This window comes from Mucor velutinosus (genome assembly GCF_035048745.1).
Source record: "Mucor velutinosus strain NIH1002 chromosome Unknown tig00001542, whole genome shotgun sequence".
Taxonomy (NCBI): domain Eukaryota; kingdom Fungi; phylum Mucoromycota; class Mucoromycetes; order Mucorales; family Mucoraceae; genus Mucor; species Mucor velutinosus.
In genome coordinates this window covers 465,605-485,688 of record NW_027041924.1, presented here as the reverse complement: position 1 = coordinate 485,688, position 20,084 = coordinate 465,605, and the positions used below count along the sequence as shown (strand labels likewise).

Sequence of the window (20,084 nt, the reverse complement as noted above, 5' to 3'; positions counted from 1 at the left end):
TCTCAATAAATGAGGGATGACATACACTCAGACATCCATTGAACGTGCAGTTTTGTACTAGTTGAGCAATGGCTATTAGTGGGTATGTCTGCTTTGGATCTCGAACATCAGACAATGACAGCGGGGTTTGGCGAAAAACTTTATTATTATCCATTACGCTCCTGTACCTTGATTTATCTATATGCTCGCAATTGTACAAATGTACCAAATTGAGCTTACCATTAACTTTTCAGAAAGAAGAGACTTCAAGCGCTATTTTATTGATCTGATTAATTTTCCTTTTTTTTATATTTTTGCATTTGGTATATCATTATCATATTGCAGTTTGTAAGTTATCATTTTGAGATTTGCGAAAAAAGAAAGAAAGATATCAACACGTTATCTGTTTGCGTTATGAAGAAAGAGACGCTTTACTCGGCAGCGACCTTTCTTGGTCTACCTCTACCACGCTTGGGAGCTAATGGATCAGCCTGTTTTACCGTTGATTTCTTCGTGCCATCACTGTTCAGTTTTGCAGGTCTACCACGCTTTCTCTTTACGACAGGCTGATATTATGGATTGTTAATGTTAATGATACATGTATATCAAACACGCACTTGACATCTTTTTTTTTTTTTCTAATTTACCTCTTCATTTTGTTGTCGCTTCTCGGAAAGATCCAATTCCTTGACAGCTTCTTCCTTACTTTCCTCGGCAGTGTTTTTAGCGGCATCAGCTTTAGCAGCGGCCTTCTTGGTTGGAGGTCTTCCTCTCTTGCGAGTGGCGGGAGGAGGTGCATTATTTCCTGTTGCTGCTGATGCAGCGGTATCTGATTTCTTGTCACTAGCAGTAGTACTTCTTTTTGCAGGTGCCATTTTAGATGAAAAGACTGTAAATGCAATGGTAAGTACAGAAAAGAGAAAAAAAGAAAGAAAGAGTGCGAGAATTCAGATAAAAAAGTAAGAGGGAAAAAGTCTTTTTCCCTAAACTTTCATTGCAATTGGCCGTCCCCTATTGTAATTCCTTTCGTCTTGTAAAATCACATCTCCAAATATGTCAAAACTATATACAATGTGTAATTTCGCCATCACCATTCCTGATAAAGCAGGTCTTTTGTATATCTGGGAGAAATAAAATGCTCAAAAGCGCAGTTTTCAATGTTGATTTAAGACGAACAGCATCTGGAAATGGATATGATTACTGTATAAGTGAGTCGACTTGAAATGGTGCCTGCTCAGCGGGTGATTACATGTGGTGCCCAGCAAGATAATCCAATGCATTCGATTATTCTAGAAGACGCTTCAATTCCAATCTCTATCTCAAAAAAAATACACGCAACATCAGTTCAATTGGTAGTTATACATAAATACTGCTGTGGTTTATTAGTTTTGTCCGAAAAATCGTGTCATGACACTCAAGTAATGGGAGCTAATTGTATCCTTGTCATTTTGGTATAGTGTCATCAATGTACCCATGGAAGCCATGAACAAAAGAATATCGCCATGCGGTATATTCTTGACTTGTCCGTTCTTGATCAAGGTCTTCCATAAAGATTCTAATGCTCTTGGAAGACAGTACAATCCAAGTTCTATCAATGAAACATGTGAGCCTCTGCAAATTGAACAATCACTGTGCACTTACCTAATTGTCGGCCGGGAGCCTCGATGAATACCATACTACCAGCCACTGCACCAGTAGCAGCATAGATCCAAGGCTTATCTGTGCCTGTCAATCTACGCAACCAGCAAGGCGTAGATAATCCCATAACAACATACATTGTCAGAAACAATGCGGATCGTAAGCAGGAAATTGTGAATTTCTGCATTACTGTTTTAGGACTAATAATATCAAGATGAGTTGCTGTGATCTCCCATTCTTCCCCGTTTGATTCAAAGACAACTTACTCGACGGTTAATTGTTTTGATCTAAAAACAGCCAGCATGATCTACCACATTCATTTTTTAGTCATACACATCCTATATGTAAATCAGTCATATACATACGACATTCAGGGGAACATAGAGCTTGAGAGATCGCAATAATTCATCTCTGAACAAGCCAAACTTGTCAGTTGCACAATTATCGTTCAGAGGATGCTGGATAGCGCACATGATGTACTTGTGGTTCATTTTGGGATGAATAGCGCTGCCAATATTAGGGCTGACAAACTGAGAGATAAAATCGCGGCTGGATTGACCCTCGGGAATCTTGATATTGACTTCATCTTCGACCAAATGATTGACAGTGATACCTACAGCTTCAGCTATACGAGCAGCCATACCACCAAAGTTCTTTTTGAATCCAGAGTGCGTCAGAAGGAAGGCAAAGTAGGATCTAGGCAATGTATCATGGTTGAACAAGAATGCATAAATGATCTGTGCGTTGGCAATCATCATGACACCAACACCCGAGAATCTCGCGATCCATTTGGCCAAATGATCGTCCCACTTCTTCTCCCCTGGATGGTCTTCATTGCGTTTGAGTGCCCATTGCTTCATCAGCCACGCGCCACTGAATTGAAGTGCTCTTGTAAACAAATAGAGCATGATGGATTGTCTTCGTTGCTTGTCTTTGTCAAAAGCAAGAGCTAACCCAGCTAAACTACCTGCAACAAATGCGTTCAATCGATCCGATTTTCTATCACTTGTCTTTCTAAAATGTCTCATAGCGCAAAGGATGCCTTTGTAACTGCTGATGAATGTACTGAGGAATAGTGCAAAACTCGCTGTATCTCTATCGTATTCACACACAAGAATTTAAGGTTAGTGCTTACATGTGGGGAAATCACACCATAATTTACCTTCCCGCCATTTGCTTTAGTACGCCAGGCCTATGATAATCATGCTGTGAGTATGAATTTTATTGCATAAATGTTGAACACAAACCTCGTTAATATCTTTCCAGACAGCAGTGTAGGCAGGATACCAATCAAATATTTCACGACAAATGCCACCGTAAATGTCTTGATGAAACTTCGAGTGCAATTTTGAGTACATGTTTTTCCTTCATGACGACATAAATGAGGCCTCGTCTTCTCAGCTGCTGTGATGTCCAGGTTGAGTCTATTCAGATTATGGCTATAAACAACATGGCAATGAGATGAGTCCTTTTACGAGAAGATTGCGCCAAATCCTCTTACCTGCTTAAACGCTTTAATTTCTCTTGAAATGTGCGAATCGAGGATATAACAGTTTCTGTTTCTTGGTCAGTGAGTAGTTTGGAGAAAATTTGCGCCAAACTTTCTAAAAAGTTTTCATAATAGGTGGATGGTATTGGTGGCATGCCACCATCACCAGTAACAGCACTAGCAATAAAATCTGACATGCAGAGAAAAAGTGTAAGGAAAGTGAATAAAAGAGGTGAAGAATTGAATTGATGCCAACCCCATAAATATATCTTCAGTGGTTTTTCTCATCATGTGATACGACAAGTTTTTTTGGATATGCTTGGACTATTTACTTTTGGACATTATCCACTTAGTCATTGAAAATGAAGTTATGGGTTTTATATACAATATTCAAAGTGAATGCATCAAGCAATGCTTGGTGTGTCTACCTGCTATTATAGCAGAGTATTGTATGAACCAAATGTGTTTAATTCTGGAATTTTGGCAGAAAAATCAAGTTTTGTGCATTTGTTTTTTTTTTTTTTTTTACAGCCTGCCTGCTCTTGATAGATCGCTGATTCCGTAAATGCATGGCATTTGCCTCCCTGCTCTCCCTTTTTCTTTTCAATGCTTGAAACCAAAAAAAAATTAATGATATGGTATGTAGTTGCACAATTTTAAGACCTAATTCGCGTAATGCGATATAGTCACTTCTTGGTGCAATTGCAATTTCATAAGCTTTCGCTTGTGTCAACCCAAATAAAACTTCGTTATTCTACGATCAAAAGAGTTTTCGGGCATTGCATATGCAAATAGATGTTGAATTTACTGCAATGATCCCATCGCAGCATATGGACGACTTGGGTCATTTTCCGTAATAGCAGAACTAAAATTTGTACATTCGACAAAATGCGTAATAATGGTAAAAGGTAAATGAACCGAGTGAGATAATGCCACTCAAATTGCAATTTCTTTCTTGTTAGCTTCAAAAACATCAATTGTCTACATCAAGCGAGGTACAGTTTGTCGGTTATTACAAAGATAAACCGATAGACAAGGTGTTGAAGCACCTTGTAGTCAAAGCCGATCGATTATACTGTGTTTCGCTGTCGCTTGGTAGAGGGTCAAAGTTGTGCTGCACATTTGACGAAAAGAAAGAGATTGATCTCCTGGGCCCTATGTTGATGTTAGAGCTTTTACAGCAGAATCATTGTATGCTCATTTTGAGAGGTTGTCAAATATATAAATTCCCAGTCTCTGCATTGGCTGTCAAATAATTCAGAAAGGAAAGTTTAACGAAGCGAAAGTAAAACAGTGTTTGGGTGCTATTACTTGTGCAACCGCGGCTTCTCTATTAATTGCGTTTTGTTACCCTTTGTTTGCTGTACGTAACGAGGCCTCGTTTGGCCATCCATGATGTTTCTTTTCAAAAATCTGGGTTTGACCCCTCAAATTGAAGTTTACAGTGGCAAAAATCAGTTTTTTTTTTTTTTTTGATAATACCACGGAAACATCTATGTCGTGCTCTAATCTATGAAATAAATCTAGGGCAAAGTATGACTAATAGTACTGCAAAAAAAAAGAATCTTATTTGCGCCACTGTAGCAGAAGTTAGCCCTGAGCGATTGAGGTCGTAACTTTTGGTCGCTGTATCAAACTTCGTTGGAAGACTTTCATGTAATGAGAGTACAATAGTCTTGTGGAGGGATGACATGTGTACTAGGAATGGGTAAACTGGTGTTACTATTTGTAGGTCCTTAACCTTGCACAATACTTTTTATATGATACATGTAAATACTATTGGACAATTAGTATTAGGATTAAATGGTGGATTTATTGTAATAAAACTATAGGAAGAAGTAACGACAGATATTTTTACTAACGCTAATACCCGTCAAAAGGAAGGCTATTTATATACTATACTAATGTTTCAATCATGAAACATATGTAATGCGAATCATTACATTTCACCAGAAGCGCCAGGTCAAGTGATACAACAAGTGATGAAATCTGTCGTTGTTTTGTATTCTTGATTTATAGAGTGAGGCTTTTGGGGAATCTTCAAACCAGGCATTCTGTGGCGACCAAACCATTGATTTGTCGATTCGTCAACGCAAAGATACTCACCTGGGACAACTATATTCTTGCGAAGATTCTCGTTGTAGTAGGCGTCAAGTGAGACTCAAAGTTGGTAGTTTGTAGCACACGCATTTGAGTTACAAGGAGCAAAGATGTGCATCTTATTGATGCAATCAAATCTCTCTTTTCACATCCAAGCAGAGATATCTATTAAAGAGCCAAACGCAAATGTGAAGAATATAGACCATCTCTGAGAGGCAAACGTATTGTACAACGTATTATAATACATGAGAAGGATCGAACAGAAGCAGAGATGCGTAGTATATTCAGGTCTCTTTATTCAGACAGTAGTATAAAAAAGGAACATAAGTGGTGCCATCAAATGGCTAATCTATAACCTGGTACCTGAAGTATGGTTGTCTATAACTTTTCGTCTCTGAAAGCGTGTTTCAATTCTGACAAATGTTCTTCCATCATATCTATTGTGAAGAACAACATTCTATTCTGGATTTTCAGTGTTGTTTATTCCTAACTAGCGGTCCATGAGCGTTCACGCTGCATATCTCGTTAACTTGTTTAAGGCTTATAAAATTATCCTCCGTAGTAATCAAGAAGATCAAGATCCTATTGCTGCAGTACTATCAAATAACTATAAATACCTTCGAAATGTACACTATTCGTTTTAATCCTCACTCAAGCTTGGAGTAAAAAGGATGAATATGTTCAATTCTAATTGTTATTCTAAGCTAACAAAAACACCACTGTGTTGAAGTGCCGTAATATCTATGTTGCTTCCTCCCTACAGAATAATAACTTTAAAAGACGTTCCTCACATTAAACTGCTGTGCAACAGATTGCAGATTACATGATAACTACACCTTATCTTACTTTTGAATAAAGGAGAACTTAAATTGTTGTATTCATTTGGTCATTCTTTTATTACAAACACAATATTATATTTATTGGCAGATCAATAAGAAATCAACTAGTTGTAGCCCTTTGATGCTTCAGCCTCCGAGCCAATCAGATGGCTTAAAAACTCCGCTGACCTAAAAAAAAATTGCGAGGGTTTCCCCCTGTTTTGATGTGAGGCAAAATTTTAAGCTCCGATATATAGCAATATAGCTGTTACTATCATCAAATTTCCCCCAGGTGCTAGAGCATGCCTTACTTACACCACCTAGCTTTTAAATTCTGGCATTGAGACCCTCAATCATCACTAAAGTAAGTAGCGATAACCAAGTGGAGGCAGCCTATCCACCTCCTAGCCTCGAATAAAGTTTTGTTGTGCTTCAGGGATAGGCACATCCACACAACGTAATAAAGAGGTATGCTTCAAAGAAACATAATAATGTAAAAAGAAAAGAACATATTACTATAGCAATATAGTAGTATGTAGACAAAAAAAAAGGACACTCACACAAGGTGGGCCAAAGAAAAGCGTATCACGAATACTACATCAAAGATGTTCAAAAAAAGTTCGCTGTTGTTGCAACAAAAATGCATACATAAGCATCGTGCATGGCAGTAATAGTCGGATGTAAAGTAACACAAACACGCACAACAGCTGGAAAAGCAACAGTGGTATTATAAGTCTGCAATACAACATAATGACTAATGTTGTTTCATGTGAAGCCATAGAGGAAACACAACCAGCAAAAGAAAAAGAAAGCGCAACAAAGAAAGCATCATGAATGCAATATCATGAGAAAGGAAGCAATAATACTACCGACGTTCAAAGAAGTCTTTTATCATTGCGACCAGAAGAAAAAATGATACTTACCACTTACCATAACCGCAGATAGACCAAAGAATAGGCAACCACCAGAGATAGACCAGAAGACAAGCATGCACCAAAGACAGTAGACCAGGAAAGACCATATTAGCAGCAGCAGCAGCAGCAGCAACACCAGCAACATAGAAGAACCAAAGAACGAACGACACCAGCAGAGACCATAAAAGACCAAATAAGAAGCAATCACCAAACATGTTGAACCAAAGAAGCAGGCAGCAGAGATTGCAGAGAAGTAATAGCAGCAGCACTCACTCATACAAGCAAAAAATTACTAAAACCTAATAAAAAACAAACTCAATTAGTGTTAATTCTACGCCTTCCAGTGCTCGTTACCGAATCATACGTAATAAATTCCACTTCAAACAAGCAGTATCAAGTTCCTCCAACAGTACAAGACAGGGTTATCGGAAGCTAAAGTGTTATTATCAATCAAATGGTTTCCAAAACGACTATGGTTTGATGCTAAACGCGTCTTGCAAAAAGGGAAAAAAAACGGGCGTACGGAAAAAATGGTGCGGCGCCCTATCCGACGTCACGGCCAGTATATCTGGTCTCAGTCTTCTGCCTTAGCAGCCGTACCTGCGGCAATCTAATTTGAATTTGTGCAGTGGGTATTTTCGTGTCCAAACTTGACCTGATCTGACATCTTTTAAATGTTTTTGCCAAATTTGACTATAAAAACTGTCGTTGTTACACCCAACTTTCTAATACAGCTTCAGAGAAATAAAGAAGCCGCATCGAATGATGCTATTTATATACAGTTTTTAGACTGAAAATAACGGGCAATTCGCAAAAATATGAAAATAGGTTTTCTGTGAATATGTCAAGATTTCGCATATATAAGTCTCATCATAGATGTTTAGGGTATAGATCATCTCTGAGAGGCAAATGTATTAGGCGTTGTATATTACATAAGAGGATCTGAGAATGAGCAAAGATGCGTAGTAGAAGTGGGAGGTCTTTATTCAAGCAGCACGAAGGAACGTGAGTGGTGCCATCAAATGGCTAATATATATCCTGGTTCCTAGAGAGTGGTAGCCTATGGCCTTTCATCCCTGGAAGTGAGTTTCAATTCCGACAAATGTTCCTCCGTTAAAGCTATTAGGAAGAATATTCTATCCTAAATCATCTTTGTTGTTTATCCTTGACTGGTGGTTCATGAGCTCTTACGCAGTACATTCTCGTTAACTGGTTCAAGGCTTTTACAATTATCCCGCATTCAAGATGAAGGTCCTATTGCTGCGGCACTGTCAAATAACTATAAATACTTTTGAAATCTACACTAGTTTCGATTCTCATTCAGTCTTGGAATAACTTAATAAATATACTCAATTCTAATTGTATTTCCTCTGTCTATAGTTCGTTATTCTAGACAATAGAAAGAGCTCCCAATGTTGCATTTCATCTTTACGATCAATTTGATCTAATATGTATCATAGGAAAAGTCTTCATTTTTGCGGTAAAAAACGCGATTGTTTGATTTTCAAGAATTTTCCCTTACTAATACTCATGAAAATATAAAAATTTTCATGGATTTAAAATGACCCAAAAAATTTGAGATAAAGCATCAGTAAGTAAAGCGTATCAAAGGAGAGTGATTTGGCCCTATTCCAAGCGTCTACAACGCTCTGTAGCATGGGTTATTCGTGGTTCAAAATGGCGAGATTTGGACAGAATCTGGCCAAGAAATAAGGCGTACTAGGCTTTGTTGCCAAAGAAGTAAGTAAATTACAGTTTTGTTTGATGATCCAGATGCTCTGCATTGTATGGAACTTAGTTTCTAAATGATAGATGCTTTTATTCTAATTCTAAGACTCAAATCTATTTTTTTGAAATACGCGATTGATTCAGTAAATTTAAGACTTGTGCATGAATGCTATTATGCAAATTTGAATCTGACAGCTCACTTCGATTGTGCGAGATGCTTATCAGGTTAACAGGGTACATTTGTTGGTTGTACACAACAGAGATGTCATATCTAGCCTTGAAACTAGACTTAAAGCTTATGCACAATGTTAAACATTCATATTTAAGGAGGAATGGCTGTTGTTGGACAGACTAATAAGTCCGTTTTAGCACTATGGGTGGGGACAAACAATGAAATCACGTATCAAACTGGACTGAACAGACATTCATGATATCTACTGATGCATTCCACACCATGATCCATCACATCATACCTCTCATACAGCGCATCAACATCTCATTGGTTTTTACATTCACTACAAAGCACATATCAGACTATAGTTTACAGACACAGCAGGATACATCAAATAGTCAACTAATAGCAGCATGATTATTACTGAAAGAACGCCACTTACTCCACTGACAAGAGCAGACTACAACTACATCTATCTCTAGATTATCTACACATATCATGTATGACAATCTACTCGATCATCACGCTTGAAATTACATCTCAATATCTTACATTTAGAAAGATATAAAAAGGACCATATATATATTTCATTCCATAAAGAATCATCTCAATTTTCCACAGAGTGGAAAGATGACACTTTACTGTTCCATTGCATTTGTGTGATTTTAGTTATTCAACTTCTTGTTGAATACATTACCTACAAATCTTGTGATACAAGAATCGATATGAACAAACTAACACAACTTGCTAAAGATTAGAAGTACACAACAAAAGGGCCTCATATGCAAGTAATACTATACATCTTGTATTACAGAAATAGGCTTGTTTTATATATATATATTTTGAAGGTTCTCTAACAGGAGTATGCATTGAATCTGCACCACTGTAACCCACAATCTGAGGGTTGAAGCCTCAATTATGGAAAGAAATTATCATGTAAGTGCCCAAACGAGGTCTCATTCTGTGAAGCAAGCGCAAGGGATCAAAATCTAATGAATAAAGAAGATGCCTGGTTGAGTTGGTGGTTATACAGCTTATAGCACCGAAACACTGGCATTTTCCTCGTTTAATTTTTTGACAATCAATATAGCTACTGAAAATCCCTTTATACGTTTAGCAACCCCTTATTAAAGTGGGTATATAACCTTCCTGATAAAAAGCCTTCTTTAGCATCAATGTAAGGCATGAAAATGCTATCCTCTCCTTTTGGTCAAATGCGCAGCACGTCTTTGACCCTCTGCCGAACGACAGCGAAGCAAGATATAGTCAAACGACTTCGACTACAAGGTGCTTCACCACCTTGTCTATTGATTTATCATTCTCAATTACTTGTCATTAACAAGCTGTAATGCGCAATCCACTCTTTTGAAAATTGGCTGAATCAAGACTTGCTTCCACAGCCAGTAATAAGCTTTCAGAACAAAATTGCATTCTTTATGTGAAGTTTGTCTCTCTACTTGATTTGTTAGCGGGTAAAGTCTGTAATAGTGTAAGACTCATGAAAATGTAACACTCAATACAAATTAAAAAGAAAATTATCAATATCAAGTAGTAGTGAAAGTACTTTGTTATACTCGTTCCATCTACATGAAGTATGGAGTACTGCCTCTAGTATAATAGATGAAAAAATATTACTTCTTGAGTAGACTGTGTTACTCAAAAGAACAAACTAAAAGAAAAGGCTTAATCTCAGTGCATCATACAATTATTTCGATTTAATATATGCTATAGAAATGGCCATCAATTTTAAGATGAAAAACGCAATAGTTTGGTTTTGATGAAATCATCAAAGTAATTGATACCTTTGGGATAATTTTCGACCCTTCAAAAAAAAGATGATGAAAGGCGTCAGTGAGTAGATGCTTGTTGGTGAGTTCAACTGTTTGATGCTATTCTGGAGGCTAAAAAGGTTTCTAACAGGAGATATTACAATTTAGATGTATTCAGATTTTGTAGTGATTTACGGAATTTTGAGTAGTAAGGAGTAATACAAGTATGCTATCTGCCTGTAATGCATTGCTTTTATTGAGACAGACGTAGGCAGTGTAGAGGAGTTAAACCCATAAATATAGGCATTATTGAAGGATTTTCAAGTAATAATCATAAGTTAAAAGTAAGTTTATAGTATTGGTAAATTGTCGAGTGTATGAAGAGTAGTATTATTTATTGAAAAGAATAAGAGTATATCACTAGAGGGCTGTTAATACTTGTTCATTCACCAGTGCAGCGTAGCGACCATGTAAGGCCAATAATTCGTAGTGTGTGCCTTGCTCCACTACTTTGCCATCATCAATAACACAGATCATATCAGCGTTTTGTATAGTAGACAGACGATGTGCAATTGTAATTGTAGTTCTCCCTCCTTCTTGCAACACGTTGTCTAGCGCTTCTTGCACAAGGCGTTCACTATCACTATCCAAAGCTGACGTGGCTTCATCCAACAACAAGACCTTGGGCTGACGAATCAAGGCACGAGCGATAGCAATTCTTTGCTTTTGACCACCAGAGATTTGAGATCCATTAGCACCAACAAATGTATCATATCCATCTGGGAGACTTGTGATAAAATCGTGTATATTTGCAGATCGACATGCGTCCTCAATTTGAGCTTGGGTGATGGGTTCATTTTTGTCGATACCAAAGCGGATATTATCAACAATCGGCAGGTCAAACAGCGTAGGTTCTTGAGTTACGATGGCCATATGACTACGAAGGTTATGAAGAGAGTAGTTCTTGACATCCTGTTCGTCCAAGCAAGCAGCACCTTGTAGAGGGTCATACCAGCGCTGAAGCATACCAATTGTCGTAGATTTACCACAGCCACTTGGTCCAACGAGAGCTATGTTTTGACCAGGTTTACCGCGTAAGTTCAGCATTCCATTAAATACGGGAGCATCGATTCGAGTAGGATAAGCAAAACTGATCTTCCTGAATTCCACGTCACCTTGGATACTCTCTTTTGTTGGTTCAATGCCTTCCAATTCAGGGTCAATTCTTGTATGTCGATCCAAAATTTCAAAGCAGGCAATCGCTGCAGATTTGGCCTTGGCGAATGTAGCTACAAAGGTAGTGCTTCTACCAGCCGCTTCTGAAGCTGTCATAATGACCTAGACAAGGTATATTAGTAACATTGGTAGATAGTATTGATATGAAGTATACTTACAGTCATGCTGGTAAACACATCTTGAAACGAAATCATACCGCTCTTGATGAAATGGACGCCAGCAAAGAATGCAATCGCATTCGTGTAAATACTGATTCCCTTGCTACAAGCAGCACCAATAGAAGACAGATAAGCCTTTCTCACAGCAAGCTTATGAGGATGGGCAGTAGCTTGAAAGTAACAGTCCTGGAAATACTGTTGCTTGTTGAGGGCAGCCACTGTTCTGACTTCGCGAATGGCTTCACCGGCTACCTGGCTGCTTTGAGCATTGGCAACTTTTGTATTGTCTTCAAAACCACGTTGTAGATAGAATTCATAAGCTGTGGATGCCACAAGAAAGGGAGACATGCACAATGTGACCAGAGTAATAGCCCAGCTATGAGTGAATGCAATAACCAATGCCACAATGATGGTGATGCAGAGGTTTGATACATCGCCCCAGACCTTGGTAATCATCTCATTCACATTTCCAGCGTCGATGGCCAGCGAAGTAGTCAATGCACCTGTACTGTTCTCGTCAAAGAAGGCGACCTCCTGCTTAAGATATGCAGCAAATACTTCACCACGCAGACGTTTTGAGTACTTTTGGCCACAGATTTCGAATGCCATGAATTGACACCCACTACCAAGAAAAGCACAAATACCGATAATGAGAAAAATAAAGGCATAGAGGTTGGTTCCTCCTAATGGGCTCGGCTGAACGTCTTGACCAGGTATGCTAAGCAAAGAGACCACATGAGAGAACGCGTAGGCATACAGGGGGAAGATACAGCCAGCGACAGTAGATCCAATTACACCTAGTGCCAAATAGCTCCATTCGGGACGCATGTGCCAAAAGACTCTCCAGACAGGAGCTTGCTTCTTTTTCATTTCAGATTCTAGACGTTTCTGCTTGATCAGCTCAAGCATGTGAGTATCCTCAATTATATGGTCATGTAATTCAATAGAGAGGTGCTTGGTATCGTTGTCATCCTGATAATGGTTGGCTGCAGTTGTCTTGGCATTCACATATATGTGTTGCTGAATCTCTGACTCTTCTTGCATCAGGAGTTGATTTGTATCTTCTTTGGCCACGTCAGTATGAATTGCTTGCTTCTCAACCAGATCAGCATAAACGCCACCCATTTCAATCAGTTTACGATGCGTGCCCTTCTCAACGATTGAGCCATGGTCCATCACAACAATCATGTCTGCATTAACAATAGTAGAGAGTCTGTGAGCCACAACTATAGTAGTGCGGTTCTTGGATGCTTTGTCCAGGGCGTTTTGAACCAGTCTTTCCGACTGCGTGTCAAGTGCTGATGTTGCCTGTAGAGAATAATGTGAGTAACATCACTGCGAGTAAATACATCTAAGCTCACCTCGTCTAACAAAAGGATAGAGGGGTTCTTGAGAATAGCACGAGCAATAGCAATTCTTTGGCGCTGACCTCCAGAAAGCATGCCTCCATTGTCACCTACAATTGTGTTGTAACCTTGAGGCAATTGGGAAATAAACGTGTGGCAGTTGGCTTCTTTGCACGCAATTATAATGTCTTGGTCAGAAACCTTCTTGTCAATACCCATCAAGATGTTTTCGCGAATGGTAGAGTTAAACAGGGTTGGCTGCTGACTCACAATGCCCATCTGCTGGCGCAGCCACTTGACATTCAAATCCTTGATATCATGACCATCCAAAGAGATTCCACCCGAGGACACATCGTAGAAACGCTGAATGAGCTGGATGATAGTCGACTTTCCAGAGCCACTAGGACCAACGAAGGCTACCGTACTACCCGCATCTACTTGAAAATTAAGGTCTTGAATAATTTTGAGATCAGGGCGAGTGGGGTAGTTGAAGAAAACGCGCTCAAATTGAATGGTTCCTTGCACGTCGCGAGGCATTAGCCCTTCGTTAGAGTCAGCATTAATTTTAGGGACACGGTCGATGACTTGAAACACATTGTAGGCAGCAGCACGAGCACTTGAGACAGCAGACAGATTGGGTGGCAATTTGACAAAGCTCATACAGCCCAACATCATGGCCAAAAACACAATAAACACAGAGGGACCTGTCAGGTGGCCTTCGGTAACAAGCTTAGAGCCAAACCATAGAGATAAACCAAATGTGCCAAATAAAAAGAACATAAAGAACGCAAAGCCAAACCCAAGGGCAACGCCTCCTTTGACACCAGATCGGCAAGCTGCTTCTAGCTTTTGGTTGTAGCGATCAGAGAACCGTTTTTGCAAAGAGAACGAATAGACTGTTCTAATAGAATGAAAGGCTTGTTCAGCAATAGTGCCTGACTCTGCAAATGCGTCTTGAGATTCCTTTGAGAACTTGGTGAGGAAATGAGCCATGATAGCACCAGAAGCACCCAAAAGGGGAACAGCGACGAGCAAAACCAGGGCCATCTGCCAGCCTATGACAATAATCAGTAAGAATAATTTAGATAGCAGCAGCTAATTTGATTTACCTTTAACAAACGCAACAACAAAACCTCCAACAAATTGAGCAAAGAACGAGATTAATAAGCCAGCCTTTTCGCTGATACCATCTTGGATCAACTGGGTGTCAGATGCCAGACGAGTGTTGAGAGAGCCTTCTTTGGATTGATCAAACCAAGACATGTCTTGATGCAGCACTGATTTCAGGTACAGGGATCGAATTCTTCGTGTTTGGCTCTCTCCAGTCAAGATCCATAAGCAAGTTGAGATATAGGCAGCAACCAGGGAAGCAGTGCCCATGTAGACCATAGTATGAATGAGGGGCAATGTCGCTTCTACCAATTGAGATGTGTCAGAAAGTGAGCTTGTCAAGGTGGAAATGAAAGAACCGTAAATAAGAATGGATACTGGCTGTAGTGCGCCAGTGCCAGCTGAGCAAATTATGGCTATGCAAATCATGAGTCTCTCCTTCAGGGTAGCAAATCGAAACAAGCGGAAGATGGAAACACTAGGTGCCTTTTGCCTTTTGTCCTTTTCATCGAGAACCTCATCAGATGGAGATATGCTATCAGTGAAAGCTTCTTTAGTCATTTTTATGAGTGAACTAGGTAGAAATTTGGAGGTGGCATTCAATTCAGATCCCTTATTTATATAAGAAATCGATAGAAATCCCAAAACTAGCAGCTGAGACCTCGCCGTAGATCCGCCTCTTGTTTTGATTTGCATGTAAATTTCCATTTCAATATACAAAATTGCTTGAAAAACACCTTATATATAATGAAGATATCGTATATTACCCAATACACTTTTTCTATTTCATTTTTTACTGTTATAACAGCCTATTTGCTTCAGTTTCGAGTAGATACTCTTTTCGATTCGAGCGATGATTGGCTGTGCGCGCATTCGGACGCTGGCAAAAAAGGAAATTTTATTACTCGTGCGACCACTGCCATTCAAAATATGGTCAAAGAGCTCACTTGGAAGGGTGCACGCTGTCTTGCTATGGTAAAAAGGGACAAAATCGGTGCAATTTTCGAGATTTCAGATTACCGTGAGCTCCAATGTATCAAACATTCAAGCAAAAAGTAATTTGAATGCTTGTTTATGACAAAGCATATAAATGGCCGACAAATTGCGGCTTCGTAGCATATATTTCAGATAGATCCACCTTGTGGCATTCAAGATATTCATGCCAACTAGAGCCACACCACAAAAGACTGGGAACACAGGCAATTTTATGTTTTTTTCTTCTCCACCTTTAAAACCTAATGAGCTCTAATGGAAAGAGAGATGTGTTGAGGTCCTTGGACTATCTCTTATACTATCATATAGCATATACATACTTTCTTGATACAAGCTTACTGGTTCTGTTCTTTCGTATATTGCTCCAACTGGTAGGCAAAGCTCACCTCGAACTAAACAGACATTATGATATTCATTTATCCTTACAGCAACTACTATCGCCGCGAGCATTGACTCGTTCATTACGCACAGCTCTAGCTATAGTGACAGCAGGATGGCTCATATGTATACTCATGCACATCACAACTGAACCTGGTCAGCCAGGCATCATCATCGACTTTATTGGCAACCGTAACGTCTTCTTCTTTGTTGTCTCCATTCGCTACTAACACTTCCCATTAGAACAGCCTCCCAGCACATTCAGACTACTCTGTTTGGATTGCATCGTATACATCTTTCAGGTTGTGCGGGTTCTAATCACTTCAAGTCTGTCTTCACAGCTCTTATTAAATGGCACAGTGGTTACGACATTGTCTGTCCCTCCTGCGCTGGCAACTGCTTTAGGAGCCGACAGCGTCACATTGATGTTACCGCCCAGAGAAGATGGTGGGGATGAATCCACCTCGGACGATTTGTTCTACCATGATGATTTGGTGGTTGACATTGGACTGAGGACATCAATCAGGAACATCATGTATGCCGATATGGAGGATCACAGCACTGCAAGAGATGGATCAGAGCGTTTGCCAGTGTAGGATGATCGGCACAGAGTGATAGGGACATTCGCAAGCAATCACTCTATCCGCCATGTATACTCAAAACCAATAAAGCTTGCACTTTACCCATCAATATCATGGAACTCATTACGCTGGATAAGGATTTCATTCTATGCCAACAGTTGGGTGCAAATGTGTCGATCCAGGTACATGTGTGCAATGAGGACATTGTATGAATTTAGCAACTTTTCTTCTTCGCATCACCATAGACACATGGCTGTCATCCATCTAGCGAAACGTGGTAGTTGAGTTACGGAAATACAATGAAAAGCAGGTGTGCGTGCCAATATACCCAAAGCAGGCTGATCCTCACGTTGATCCCGATGCGATTCAAGCGACGACACCAAGTCATTTTGATGAGCAGCGATGATGAAGATGGCATTACATGCCTCAAGATGTGCAAAGCAACCTATAAAGTCTTTATGCTTCATTCAGTGGAATGTACACCTTGCAGTATCAAGTGCACCAGCCATTAGCATCGTGATGTGTAGTACGAACAGAAACAGGCATCTGGGAATACAAAACAGCTGGCTGCAGCATATTCAGGCACCACGTGAGGCAGGACGAGTATAAAACTGCACAACCATGTTTCTTTTTTCTCCTCTTTTTCTTCCTGTTTCTTTCTTCTTGTATACTTGATTGCAGCAACTGAAATAAATATGGAAAAGATTCGCGAGGTAAGAGTAATGGCTAATGGCAGCTTCAAAGGAGGACGGTGTGCTGACAGTCCAGCAGAAAATTGCAATTATCCGTGCAGAGGCTGATGCTGCCAATGCCAGAGCAGATGAATACGAAGCAAAGTACAAGGAGTTGGAGCAAATCCAGATGAAGCAAGAACACGACATTATTTCACTCACAAATCAAAACAAGCATTTGGAAGAGGATTTGGAGTTGGCACAAGAGAAGATCAAGCAATTGAAATCTCTTGAAGATGGTGAAGACGATTTGAAAAAGGAAAACGACGCGGCTCAAAGAAAGATTACCTTGCTAGAGCAAGAGTTGGAGAACTCTGAATTGACCATCAGAGAGACCACCAAAAAGTACGTAGTGTATCCGTGAATCTTTATCTCTCTAAACCCATGTTTTTTCCGTAGCTTCAGAGAGGCTGATGTCAAGGCCGAGCATTTTGAACGCAAAGTGCAACAGTTGGAAAGTCTTTCCTTGGATCAAGAAAAGAAAAACGAAGAGCTCAAGGCAAAGATCCTGGAATTGCAGGCTCAATTAGACGAATTCAATGCTAGCTTGGATGACATTTAATTGATTCGCGATCCATTGACATCGGCAAATCAAAACACTACGTTCTCCCCAAGTTATTCCTTCATCAACAACAGCATTTCAATTGAGTTTAAGCAGCTCGCCACATCATATTATAATAAATGTTCAGTCCCTAGACACTTTTACAACCCTAATATGGAGATTGAGTTTCCAGGCATCTGTCAGGCCTGGCTCATATATGATTAATGGTTTTACAATCAATCAACAAAAAGCACTTTTATTTTTACCCTCTTTCCTCTGCTCAATGTTTTCAACGTTTACTAAAGAACGTAGAATTAATATTGCCTTCATGATGAAAAGGGCATCGAGTTTGCTAACCAGCCCCAACAGCCAATATCAATTCAAGCCCAGACTCATATTCTGCTCTAGATTGGTTGAATCTTGATAATTTTCGACTCGATTGAACTATTCTTGCAGATTCGACTATATCAAATATGATGATCATCCTGTGCCCCTTTAAGCTTTCTTGAAGTGCTTTTCAAGGCGCATCCAATGGTGCCGAGTAAAAATAAATGTTTTGACTGAATTTATCGAGCAATTCAAGAAAATATGAAAAGCGGTTTTTGGCCAAAATGTCAAGATTTTGCATATAAAGGCCTCGCAAAAGTGGTTTCAGAGGTTGCTTTAGATCGAGAGAAATATTTTGATTCATGATATACCGTAGTAAAAGCCTTCATTATCAAGGTCAAAAACGCGATCGTTTGATTTTCAATGAAAACCATGAGGGGTACCTTATGCTTTTTGGTCGATTTTTGGTCATGTTTTTTGGGTACCCAAAAAATTGAGCAAACGTGTCAGGAAGTTACTACTACTTGAGTACAATTGTTTGGCATCATTCTGGCGGCTCAGAAAGTTCTATAGGTCAAGATATGAAGGCTTAAAAGCTGTCAAATTTAGTTATGCTTTTTCTTTATAGCTGTTATTTACACGACATGAATCACATCCTTGGTACCTGAGATTCTCTGGAAGGGCAGTTTTGCAGTCTGTGCAACTTCTAATTCGAAGATTTTAATAACGCTAATTTCATAGACTTTATATGAATTATGATGCATTATGTTCCAGCCCCAAAGTCCCTCTCTATTGCCGGCTTTGACGTAAACAATAGATTGCACATGTATATATTATACGGAGGGCCTAGTCTGATCTTTTGAGGAACCTGTATCACCCAAACATTATTTCCACTTCTCTACACGTTGAATAGAATCTCTACTCAGCAACAAAGTGTAACAAGTTGATTCAAACTTTTGGCTTGATCGATTTACTATCAAAGCATTGAATTTTGCGCAAAATACATGATTTATTTTTGACAGTTCTTAGGTTCCCAGTGTTCTTAAGGTGGCTCAGCCCCCAATTTTCTATGTTCTTTCATTAAGAGGTTATTGCCAGGAAAAAACCGTTTGTAATGGAGCACCTTGCGTATCAGTATCGAAAGCATCAGCGAACAGAAATGCCAATTATACCCATATCTGGAATCGTTCCTTAACAAAACACAACGTCTGCCAATGCCGCTTTTCATTGAAACGACCAGTATTAGCTTGCCTTGAGCTTCTTGATGGAAAACTGCAGAACCAACGAAACCGCAGAGTAGAGAGCGCTAATTTTGCAAATCCGTATTGACCATCTGCGCTATCCAAGTCGCTTTCATTCAAAATTGTTAATCTGATATGGTTGGTTTTACCAGGCGTCATGGTTGGCGTGCTCTACCATTGTCTACAGCTTAAGAATGCAACAGCATAGCGGGAAACCCAATGGCGTTGTATACACCTGATTGCAAAGTGTTTTTGTATATCATTCTGTATGGGAAACATACCAATTGACCATGGTATACTAAGCATGAAATTGGACAATTTTCTTTTCAGGAACATTTTTTGTTTTCAATTTTAAAGCCTTTATTAGAGATAAAACGGTGAACTATACAATGTTGAAAGTTTAGCCAAACTCATAAACGAGCTTTTTTTTGGTGACATGCCACCCACATCTACCTTGTAAAAAGGCTTCATCATTCTGGCAGCAAGAGAAAAGATAAAATAATCCCAAAAAAAAAAGCCAATGCAACAGGATACAGGTTTGCACTGATGGCATTCCTTTGGTATGCATATGAACGGTAAAAATGGCTTCTGTTTTTCGAGATCAGGCATTAGAGATGATTTTACTGGTTTGGTAGACTTTTGCCTGTATAGAGGATATTATATGCTGAATCTTGACCATTTCAAAAGCTTTTTCACTTGATCTCATTCATGAAAGACATGGTAACTGAAGAAAAAGATATAAGAAACTGATTTTGCTGCCCAAAATCAAGCCTATACATCATCAATCATTGGGCCAGAAGACCTTGTTTGAAACCCAATAAACATACAAGCAGCT

At 39.3% G+C, this 20,084-nt stretch overlaps 5 protein-coding genes across 5 annotated transcripts; 2 read left to right on the top strand and 3 right to left on the bottom strand.

Moving 5' to 3' along the window:
- Positions 1 to 410: 410 nt before the first annotated feature.
- Positions 411 to 854, bottom strand: ATC70_004835 (uncharacterized protein; the record flags this gene model as incomplete). The annotated part of the gene is made up of 2 exons (XM_064824135.1): positions 411 to 545; positions 627 to 854. 2 exons carry the CDS (start codon positions 852 to 854, stop codon positions 411 to 413), a joined length of 363 nt encoding a protein of 120 aa, XP_064677071.1.
- Positions 855 to 1,361: 507 nt separating this feature from the next.
- Positions 1,362 to 3,303, bottom strand: GVP36_1 (BAR domain-containing protein; the record flags this gene model as incomplete). Its single annotated transcript, XM_064824134.1, has 7 exons — positions 1,362 to 1,567; positions 1,621 to 1,817; positions 1,884 to 1,924; positions 1,983 to 2,712; positions 2,780 to 2,809; positions 2,865 to 3,056; positions 3,119 to 3,303. The coding sequence occupies 7 exons, from the start codon at positions 3,301 to 3,303 to the stop codon at positions 1,362 to 1,364; spliced, it is 1,581 nt and encodes a 526-aa protein (XP_064677070.1).
- Positions 3,304 to 11,027: 7,724 nt separating this feature from the next.
- On the bottom strand, positions 11,028 to 15,018 carry ATC70_004833 (uncharacterized protein; the record flags this gene model as incomplete). The annotated part of the gene is made up of 4 exons (XM_064824133.1): positions 11,028 to 11,945; positions 12,002 to 13,309; positions 13,363 to 14,402; positions 14,457 to 15,018. 4 exons carry the CDS (start codon positions 15,016 to 15,018, stop codon positions 11,028 to 11,030), a joined length of 3,828 nt encoding a protein of 1,275 aa, XP_064677069.1.
- Positions 15,019 to 15,962: 944 nt separating this feature from the next.
- Positions 15,963 to 16,424, top strand: ATC70_004832 (uncharacterized protein; the record flags this gene model as incomplete). The annotated part of the gene is made up of 2 exons (XM_064824132.1): positions 15,963 to 16,020; positions 16,072 to 16,424. The coding sequence occupies 2 exons, from the start codon at positions 15,963 to 15,965 to the stop codon at positions 16,422 to 16,424; spliced, it is 411 nt and encodes a 136-aa protein (XP_064677068.1).
- Positions 16,425 to 17,104: 680 nt separating this feature from the next.
- Positions 17,105 to 17,702, top strand: KRR1 (ribosomal RNA assembly protein krr1; the record flags this gene model as incomplete). The annotated part of the gene is made up of 3 exons (XM_064824131.1): positions 17,105 to 17,122; positions 17,181 to 17,485; positions 17,540 to 17,702. 3 exons carry the CDS (start codon positions 17,105 to 17,107, stop codon positions 17,700 to 17,702), a joined length of 486 nt encoding a protein of 161 aa, XP_064677067.1.
- Between the last annotated feature and the right edge of the window lie 2,382 nt (positions 17,703 to 20,084).